General features: G+C 37.1%; 1 protein-coding gene across 1 annotated transcript in view; it reads right to left on the reverse strand.

The window, feature by feature from the left end:
- The window catches only part of CFAP70 (cilia and flagella associated protein 70), an 87,257-nt gene that overhangs the window by 58,571 nt on the left and 17,433 nt on the right, over positions 1-11,253 (reverse strand). The window contains 3 exon segments of the mRNA XM_015562111.1: positions 2,380-2,474; positions 3,757-3,939; positions 9,218-9,397. Of these exon segments, the coding sequence (XP_015417597.1) occupies positions 2,380-2,474; positions 3,757-3,939; positions 9,218-9,397 (458 nt within the window).

The following is an 11,253-nucleotide window of genomic DNA, read 5'->3' on the forward strand; positions in this document are numbered from 1 at the left end:
CATGGATATATGCATAACCCATGAAAATAGGCAATAGGGTGGTAAGGCCTGGAGGGTGGGGGGAGGGCTGGAGGAGGTCAATGAGGGCAAAAAGGAGACATATGTAATACTTTCAACAATAGAGATTTATAAAAACAAAACAAAAAGTGTTGTCATTAATAAATTATCATGTTCATAAACCTTAAAAAATTAAATTAAAAATTACATGGAATCCTAAAAGGCAAGAAAAATACAGTTTTAAGAGATAAAGCTAGCATAAGAACTATTCTCAGTTATGACACAGATCTTGGAATTATGATACAGATAGGGAATTTAAAATGACTATGATTAAATGTTAAGGGTTCTAATGGAAAAAGCAGACAACATGCAAGAATAGACGGGTAAAGTAAGCAGAGAGAGAATGGAAACTCTATGAAAGAATCAAAAGAAAATGCTAGAAATAAAAAACACTGCAGCAAATATAAAGAATTCATTTGATGGGCTTATCAATAGACTGGATATAACTGAGGAAAGAATTAGTTAGTTTGAAGATATGTCAATAAAAACTTCCCAAACTGAAGTGGGAAGGGAAACAATTGAAAAAAATCATAACAGAATATCTAAGAACTATGGAACAATTACAAAAGATGCAACAGGTATACCAGAAAGAGAAAAAGGAGCAAAAGATATATTTGAGGTCACAATGGCTAAGAATTTTACCAAAGTAATGGCAGACACCAAACCACAGATCCAGGAAGCTCAGAGAACACCAAGCATAATAAATGCTAAAAAATCTACACCTAGGTATATATTATTCAAACCGTAGAAAACCAAAGAGAGAGTAAAAATCTTGAAAGAAGCCAGAGTGGGAAAGGGAGGAGGAGAGACACCTTTCCTATAGAAGAACAAAGGTAAGAACTACATTGGACTCCTCTTCAGAATCCATGCAAGTAAGAGAGCAGAGTGAAATATTTAAAGTATTGAAAGAGACAAACCACCATCCTAGAATTCTGTATCCAGTGGAATTATCCTCCAAAAGTGAAGAAAAAATCAAGAATAAAGATTTTCTCAAACAAAAATGGAGGGAATTTGTGGCCAGTAGACCTGCCTTATAAGAAATGCTACAAGTATTCAGTGATAAGAAAAATGATGAGTCAGAAATTTGAATCTATATAAAGAAAGGAAAAGAATCAAAGAATGAAATAAAGGTGAAATTTTTTATTTATTTTTATTTATTTTTCATCCTCACCTGAGGATATATTTTCCATTGATGTTTTTAGAGAGAGAAGGAGGGAGTGAGGGAGAGATGGAGGAAGAAAAAGAGAGAGAAATAGAAAAAGAAACATAAATGTGAGAGAGACACATAGATTGGCTTCCTCCTGCATGCACCCCAACAGGGGCTGGGGATCAGACCTGCAACCCTTTGGTACACAGGCCAATGCTCCAACCACTGAGCAACACCAGCCAGGTCTATTTCTTTTTATTTTATTTTTAATTTTTAATTGATCAAGTTGATAATCGTTTGTTCAAAGTAATGAGCAACAGTGTTGTCTTAACAAAATATCAGCAAATCAAATCCATCATGTATATTTAGTTATACATTTGATCAAGTGGGGAACTAGAGGTATACTGGAACTCTCCAAAATATCTGCTCAATTAATTCTAAAAATAACCTATTAATTGAAGATAAAATAAAATAGTTGTTCATTCAGATTATAAATATATTGATAATTCTCTATTTCTCATCTTCCCCTGATTGCCAGGTCAGAGACTAATAGTTACCCATACAATATCAATTGTGTTTTTAGTATCTAAATCCTGGTTTAATCTGGACAACAACAATGTATCCAACAAAAACATATTTTCTAGCCTCTTTTGCATATAGAGGTGACCAACAAGCAATAAACAGAGGTTGTCAGATTCCAGGAAGACTCCATAAGAGGGGCGAAGGCAGCCAGCATGTGTCCTTTTTTTTTTCGTAAGAGGGGCGAAGGCAGCCAGCATGTTCCTTTTTTTTTTTAATCTATAAGCACTACCCTCTTCCAACTTTCTGCCAGGACTGTGCATGTGTAGATTGGAACTCTCACAGCCATTCTGGACCATGAGACAACCTTGTGGAGGGAAGGCACATGTCAAGGAAGGTAGAGCAAAAAGACACATTGAGCTTAGATGCCTCTTAACACTGAGGAGCCACCATACATACCAACTCTGAAGTTCTTTTATCTGAAAGGGAAATAAGAACCTACCTTGGTTAACTCACCATCACTAGAAGCCTCTGTTATTAGCAGATGTGATGAAAGAGTCTCAGATCACCTTAACTCAAATGTAGATAAAGCTAACAAAAGCAACATTTCTTCCCACCTACAGTCTGTGCTGTTTAGATTCCCCTCCTCTTCCTACCTGACCACTGCAGGAGGATCAAGGTAGCAACGACTTTCCAAGTCCCAAGTGATCCTTTTCTTTAAGCACTCTGATTGGATCCTCACTTCCCTGTCCTGTAAAATAATAAGAGACTTTTGTTCTCCCAATGTGCCATGGTTTCATTTTGCCCAATTAGTGGGGCATTCTTTTAGGTAATTTGATCACAGCACCTTTATTACTACTACTATTATTACCATAAGTACGCCTACAACTGTAGATACTACACAACCTTAAATTTTAGGGTGCTTTATTACTACAGTACATAAGATAAATTACTTATATTATCCTCATAGCGATCCAGTACTAATTCACATAACCTCAATCAGTGATCCTCAACCCTGAATGCATGTTAGAATTATTCGAGAGTGTCTTTAAAAAAATAATCAACATCTGGACATTGGTATTATATTAAAAGTAAATTCTTATGTAATTGGTCTGGGTTAAGGCTTGGCCATTGTTATTGTTTTAAAAGCTTTCCAGGTGTTTCTAATGAGCAACGAGGTTTGAGAATTAATGATTTCAACTAAAATATAACATAAAATCTAAATATCTAAAATAAAATATCTGCTCTAAATGAAAATATAAATCTAAGAACAATATGAATTTCCAATAATCACAATAATGAGAAAAGACACTGCAGAATGTTTTTCAAATATTTTAGCCTTATCTCTATTATTTAAAATATTTAGTGTCAGATATTGAAAGTAATTCAACCATCCTTATCTTACAAATTATATCACTGAAACTGAAAGAAACTATAAAAAGGTGGTTACTGGGTGGTGATCTGGGAAGGAATTAGGAGGAAGGAGGGAGACTTTAACAGCATATTTCTTAATTTTTTTATTTCTCCTTGTGACTGTATTATTACCTACTCAAACATAAATAAATATAAAACAAAATAAAGGGTAAATTTGAATTAATTCAATTATTTTGTTTGCTGGACTGAGGATGTCCGGAGACTTTTAAATCAGAATTAGAAAACTATTATTTTTGTTGTTGTTAATCCTCACCTGAGGATATTTTCCCATTGATTTTTAGAGAGTGTGGAAGGGAGGGGGGGGACAGAGAGAGAGAGAAACATCGATATGAGAGAGACACCAACTGGTTGTCTCCCAGGGACTAGGGATAGAGCCTGCAATCGAGGTATGTGCCACTGACTGGACTTGAACCCGTGACCCTTTAGTTCAAAGACAGAAACTCTACCTGAGCCAAACAGGCGAGGGTGAAAACTGTATTATTGGCATATAATTGTTCCATTTTAACAGGTAATAATGCAAATAAATTATAGTGATTCACAAAATATTTTATCTTATGTCACACTGAATTTATCACAGAAAAGCTGAATAACTCCTTCACCTCAGGGTGATTGAGTTCTCCATCTTCTTCCTCGTAGGGCCCACCAACAATGAATGCATCAGGAATGTTATTAGCTCCTGGAGCCAGAATGTTGGCAATAGGCCATTTTTTGGGCCGGGGAGTAGGTTCTCTTTCCCCTCCAAGCTTCAGAGTTCCATTCTTGAAGAAAATAGGATAGTCTTTCTGCAGAAATAAATACATCAGGAGATTTTGTAAAAGACTTTGAAATGGACAAAATGGATTAATGAAATGTCATATTATTGTTTTTGTTAATCCTTACCCAAGGATATTTTTTCCATTGATTTTTAGAGAAAGTGGAAGAGATGGGGAGAGACACAGAAACATCAATGTGAGGCAGACACATCAATTGGTTAACGCCCTCACGAGCCCTGATCAGGGCCAGGGATTGAATCTACAACCCAGGTACCTGCCCTTGACCAGAAATCAAACCCATTTGGTGTGCAGGTCGACGCTCTAACCATCTAACCACACTAGTCAGGGCCTGAAGTGTCTTCAATGCAATGCTGGGTATTATCTAACAGACCCTTCTGTGATTATCTGATTCTGTAGAAGCGCCTGTGCCCTTCATTGTCTTTGTGCTATTTTATAATTCTGTAATTTATTAAAAATTTATGATAACTCAAAATATTCTTGTCTATAGATAGCAAAGTACTTTGTCCAGTGGAGATGTAACTGATTATTGTCCTGTGGCTGATAACAAGGTTTGAATTATTAGCAGATTCATTTCACCCACCCAGAGTTGTTCAGAGGTTGAACATTGATCCAGGAACCAAGAGGTTTGATTCTCCATCAGGGTACATGCCTGGGTTGCAGGCTCAATCCCCAGTAGGGGGTGTGCAGGAGGCAGCTGATCAATGATGTTTCTCTCTCGGCGATGTTTCTAACTCTCTATCCCTCTTCCTTCCTCTCTCTTTAAAAATCAATAAAGAAAAAAAACTTCAACAGTCCTGATTGCTTACCTATGGGTCATTTCTTCAGATTCTCCTTTAAACTGATTTAAACCCTTTTTGTCATTTTATATTTATATTAGGGTTATGATTTAGCTTTTTAAAAATTATCTTTTAAAAAACAAATTTGACAAAGACCTAAAATATAGGCACTTCCATATTTATAATTTATCTAAAATATATTTGCAATAGGAAACTGGTAAAGATGTAAATAAAAAAATTATAGAAAGAAAAATTAGAAAATATAACATTTAAATAAAAACATGTTAGATATCATTAATAGTAAGTGAAATGCACATTAAAACAATGACATACCATTTTAAACCATACATTGGCAAAGTCAAAGCCTGAAAATATCAAGTATAAATATTGTTAAGGGAATGGTATTTTTATATTTATAGTTGATGGAACCACGGAAAGTTTGTAGTATCTAGTAAAATTTAAAATTGGCATACCCTATTACTCAGCTATTCTAGTTCTTTATTTTAAGTTTAAAAATGTTTGTGAAGAAGGGACATTTCTGGAATGGCAGAGTAAGGACTTCTAAAAATCTGCTCCTCTATAAAAACAATATAAATATTGGCAAAAATTATAAAATTAATGGTGCCAAGACCATTCAATGGGTACAGAACAGTCTTTTCAACAAATAGTGCTAAGAAACTAGTTATCTACATGCAAAAGAATGAAGTTGGACCCTTACCTAACATCATACAGAAAAATTAACTCAAAATGAATCAAAGGCCGAACACTAAACTATACAACTCTTAGAAGAAAACAGAGTGGGGAAGATTCATGACATTGGGTTTAACAATGATTGATTGGTTATGAACAACAAAAGAAAACATGGACAAACTGCACTTCATCAAAATTAAAATCTTTTGTAGATCAGAAGATACTGGGGTGATATCAGAAGAATGGCAGTGTGAGAGATCCCCTTGGCCTCTCCCCTTGAAGTTTCAACAATTTGAACAGCTATTACTCAACAAAGGACTCCCTGCTCAATGTACAAATACGCCTAGAAGATTCACACATTGAAATACCTAGAGGTGGGCAAGTGGAGCAAAAGGGGGAGGCGAAAAGAGAGAGGAGCTGTTACAAGCTAGGAATGTAGTTGGCAGCTAGGAGCTCATGGTGGGGCTCTGTTTAGGGAGGAGAGGAATCCAGTCGTGGCTCACACTCCCTTCAGCCAGGAGGAGCAAAGAGACTCAGTGAGCACTCCTGCAGAAGTGAGCAGTATGATCTGCAGCTGGACAGAGAGACCTGGGCAAGGCACAGGAGTGCGGCCACAGTTGTCAGGGCATCAGCAATTCAGACACAGAAACAAAGCCACAAAGTCTGACTACCTCATCTTAACCTCCCAGAGTTTGCCTCCCTTTGTCCTTGGTTTTGGGTTATGGAGCACATTATCTGTAAATCTGAGAACCAGTATTATAGAATCACACTTCTCCCTGAGCAAAGGGTGCACTCTATGACCCATCTCAGGATTGGGGCAGAGGGGTTCCCCACGGAGGACACAATGTCACCATTACTGGGAGGGAAAAACAACAAAGAAGCTGATGGCAGCCAGAAACTTGGGGTTGGCACTAGGATTTCACGAGCTAAAAATGCTTGTGGTTCAATGTCATCTACCAGAAAAGAATATAAAGACCTCTTTGTATTAATCTACTAGAGAAATGCCACTCACACATTGATGCCTAGACAGAGAAGGAATCCTTCAAATACCATGAATAACCAAGGTAGCAAGGCAGCTTGGAAAGAAAATGAAAAATATCCTATAAACAACCTAACATTACATGTTAAAGTACTAGAAAAAGGAGAACAAAAGGAACCCAAAGTCAGCAGAAGAAAGGAAGTAATAAAAATTAGAGCAGAACTGAATTAAACAGAGAACAAAAAGACTATGCCAAAAAAAGTTAATACAATAAAAACCTGGTTCTTTGAAAAAATTAGCCTGGCTGATGAGTCTCAGTGGTTGAGCATCAACCTATGAACCACGAGGTCATAATTTTATTTCAGTCAGGGCACATGCCTGGGTTGCAGGCTTGATCCCCAGTAGGGGGCATGCAGGAGTCAGCCCATTGATGATTCTTTCTCATCATTGATATTTCTGTGTCTCTCTCCCTTTCTCTGAAATCAATAAAAATATTTTTTAAAAAGAGAATATTAATAAAATTTATAAACCCCTGGCTAGACTCACTAGGAAAAAAGAGAAAAGACTCATATAAACAAAATTGAAAGTGAAAAAGGAGAAGTTAACACAGACATCACTGATATACAAAGAATCATACTAGAATACCATGAAAGATTATATGCCACCAAATTCAAAAACCTAGAAGACATAGATAAGTTTCTAGAAATCTATAAATTTCCTAGACTGACTCATGAAGAAATGGAAAATCGAAATAGACTGATAAACAGTGAGAAAATTAAAACAACCATCAAATATCTCCCTTTTATTTTCAAAAAATAAAAGTCCAGGACCATATGGTTCCGCTAGTGAATTCTACCAAATATTCAAAGAAGATTTGACACCTATCCTTCTCAAACTCTTCCAAAAAAATTTGGAGAGACAAAACTTCCCAACATTTTATGAGGCTATCATAACCCTGATACCAAAACCTGGTAAGAATAACACTAAAAAAGAAAACTACAGACCAATATCTCTGATGAATATACATGCAAAAATCTTAAACACAATACTAACAATTCGAATACAACAATTCACTAAAAATATAATACATCACGATCAGGAGGGGTTCATTCCAGAGGCACAAGGATGGTTCAACATATGCAAATCGAACAATGTAATATACCACATTAATAAAACAAAGGATAAAATCATACGATCTTATCAATAAATGCAGAAAAAGCATTTGATAATATAAAACATCCATTTATGATTAAAACACTCAATAAAATAGGCATAGAAGAAAAGTACCTCAACATGATAAAGGCTATATGTGACAAACCCTCAGCCAATATCATACTCAATGGTGAAAAACTGAAAGCTTTTCCTCTACGATCAGGAACAAAAGAAGGATGTCCACTCTCACTATTCTTATTCAAGATACTTCTGGAAGTCCTAGCCAGAGCAATCAGGTAAGAGAAAGAAATAAAAGGCATCCAAATTAGGAAAGACTAAAAAAAGTGTTATTTTTTGCAGATGACATGATTCTGTATATGTAAAATTCTAAAGACTCCACCAAAAACTATAAGAAACAATAAACTTGAAACAAAAAAATAAACAATAAACAATAAACAGGATGCAAAATCAATGTACAAAAATTCACTGTTTTTCTATATACTAACAATGAAACTTCAGGGGGAAAAAACCAAACATTTTCTTTCGCAATTGCAACCAACAGAATAAAATACCTAGCAATATACTTAACAAAGGATGTGAAGAACCTATATACTAAAAAGACACAATGAAATGGAAAGATATTCTGTGTTCATGAATTGGAAGAATCAATATAGTTAAACATTGCAACAGACTTTTTAAAATATATTTTATTGATTTTTTACAGAGAAGAAGGGAGAGGGATAGAGAGTTAGAAACACTGATCAGCTGCCTGCTGCACACTCCCCACTGGGATGTGCCTGCAACCAAAGTACATGCCCTTGACCGGAATCGAACCTGGGACCCTTCAGTCCGCAGGCTGATGCTCTATTCACTGAGCCAAACTGGTCAGGGCGCATTGCAACAGATTTAATGCAATTCCCATAAAAACCCCAATGTCATTTTTTAGAGAAATAGAACAAAAAATCAACAGGTGGGAGCATTAACTAATTACTCCCTTTTAGTGAGCAGTTTGGAAATCTCTATCAAGAGCCTCAAAAGACCCATACACCATCATTCTATAGAAATTTGGACTAAGAAAATAATCTGGAATTAAGGGAAAGTTGTTGTTTTTTTAATCCTCACTGACGGCATGCTTTTATTGATTTTAGAGAGAGAGGACAGGAGAGAGAGTGAATGAAACATCGATGTGTGAGTGAACATAGATTAGTCGCCTCCAGCCCCCACCCCGACCAAGGATCAACCTGGCAACCTGGGTATGTGCCCTGACAGGGAGTTGAACCTGTGACCTTTCAAGTGTACAGGATGGTACTCCAACCAACTGAGCCACACTGGCCAGGGCAAGAGGGAGTTTTTTACATAAAGTACATTATACAAAATCCACAAAACATATGCATGAGGTAATCTGTGTAGAAATAACTCCAAAAGTTGTCAATTTAAAGATGTTCTACATATATCCCATCATAAAGCATTTATTGATATAAATTATATTTAATCTATACTATATTATATATAATATATAAACTATAAACACAAACATCTATTTATAAAACAGAAGTAAACTTTATTTTTTAAGCCTAAAAGAAATCTCAGCCATTAGCAGAGCTTGATTTGAATGAAATCTTAGCAGGTGAAGAAGAGATGCCCATATGAGTGTTTAAATATATATAAATATGTAGCTAGAGGGCTTTACCTCTCCAGTTGATGGAACTTGCAGACCAACCATGTAGTTCTGCACAGGCCCTGTTGGCACGAAGGATTCAGGCACAGAGTAGGCAGCCTCCAATGTGACCTTCAGTAGATTTCCTCCTGAGATCTGGGCTGCTGTCAATAATGGCTCTGCCACAGATACTTTAACTTCCAGACTGCACTGCTGGAGATATTAAAAATGGCGCAGAGTCAGTGGATACTGCATGGACATGCTCCCAGGAACAAACTGGAATTACAACTAAAATACAGAAAGACTGCAGTGCTGTCAAAAATAACATTATGCAACATTTTGAAAATGCCAGAGACCTCCTTATCTCACTTGAATATTTTTTCCTTATCTCATTTGAATATTACATCACTGTTCAAGATAAAAATGGCAAAGTTTACTTCATACAGAGGATTCAAATAACTTTCTCTTGTTATTTGGACAGAGATAGAGCCAAGAAAAGACCTTATCCTTAGTTAGAGTGCTTCCCTTCTACCATACTCAGGTCAAGTATGTATACAAATACATATAGAAGAGGAATTGGAAGGTTCTATACTGAAAAGTAAATAGTGGTTGCACATGAGTGAGTGAGACTGGGGTACTTTTTGCTAGTCTAAATTTTATGTTTATTCTGTAATTCAAATGTAGTGCTTATAAAAAAATTTTAGTTTTATGAAATATTTGAAAATCATATTCTTTAATATATATTTTTATATAGTATACAATAAAAAGTAGGTTTAAAATGTGTAATTATATGTCAGGCACTTTATTATAGCACTAGGAATATAAAGATAAAGAAGACATGGCCTCATTCATCATGGAATTCATTTTATAATTCCATGATTTATGATAAAGACCTGTACAAAATGCCCAATGAGGAAGTGAATAATTAATTATTGGGGTGGGGAGGGATAAGAGATGGTAACATCTGAATTAACTTTTACAACATGAACAGGAATTCAGAATCTGGATAAGCAGAGGAAGAAAAGAGAAAATAATTCTGAACAAAAAGAAGAGTTCTGTGTAAAGTGATATTGAAACAGCATGTTGTACTCAGTTCAGGTGTAAGCAAGTAGCCCAGGATTTTAGAATATAAAGCACAAGGAGGAGAGTGCCGAGAGATGAGATTAAACAAATGGCAGGCTCATGTCATAGAGCCTGCTAAGGAAGTCTGGGCCTTAACACGTAAGCAGCGGGTGGATCTGCGAACTGCACAGAGCTAAGCTAGGAAGAGATGTGATCAGATTCACTTTTAAGTCTCTCTGCAAGGAGTGGGAAAGCTGAACTAGAGGGAAGTAAGGGCAGTTACAAGGCTACTTGTAATGTTTCAGGTGAACAATTATCTATACTAATAAAAGGGTAATATGCTAATTAGACCAGGAGACCTTCTAGACGTCCTTCCAGACAAAGCCATGGTGGCTGGGCTGAGGCAGAGGCAGTTAGGGGTGATCAGGCTAGGAGGGGAGGGCAGTTGGGGGTGATCAGGTCGGCAGGGGGGGCAGTTGGGGGCGAGCAGGCCAGCAGGCAGAGTGTTAGGGGTGATCAGGCAGGCAGGCCGGTGAGCAGTTAGGAGCCAGTGGTCCCAGATTGCGAGAGAAATGTCCGACTGCTGGTTAAGGCCCGATCCCTGTGGGGTCCCAGTTTGGAAAGGGTGCAGGCCGGGCTGAAGGACACCTCCCCCGTGCATGAATTTTGTGCACCAGGCCACTAGTCCTATATAACAAAAGCCTAATATGCTAAGTGTCCTGTTGTCTGGTCAGCCATTCAACCAATCAAAGCGTAATATGCTAATGATATGCTAAGGCCACTCAACCCCTCACTATGACATACACTGACCACCGGGGACAGACTGTCAACCAGTCAACCAATCGCTATGATGTGCACTGACCCGACTACTGGTTAAGGCCCGATCCCTGTGGGGTCCCAGTTTGGAAAGGGTGCAGGCCGGGCTGAAGGACACCTCCCCCGTGCATGAATTTTGTGCACCAGGCCACTAGTAGACATGAAAAGATGCTCAACAGCACCAATCATCA

This window comes from Myotis davidii, unplaced genomic scaffold (assembly GCF_000327345.1).
Source record: "Myotis davidii unplaced genomic scaffold, ASM32734v1 scaffold134, whole genome shotgun sequence".
In the NCBI taxonomy this organism is placed as follows: Eukaryota; Metazoa; Chordata; class Mammalia; order Chiroptera; family Vespertilionidae; genus Myotis; species Myotis davidii.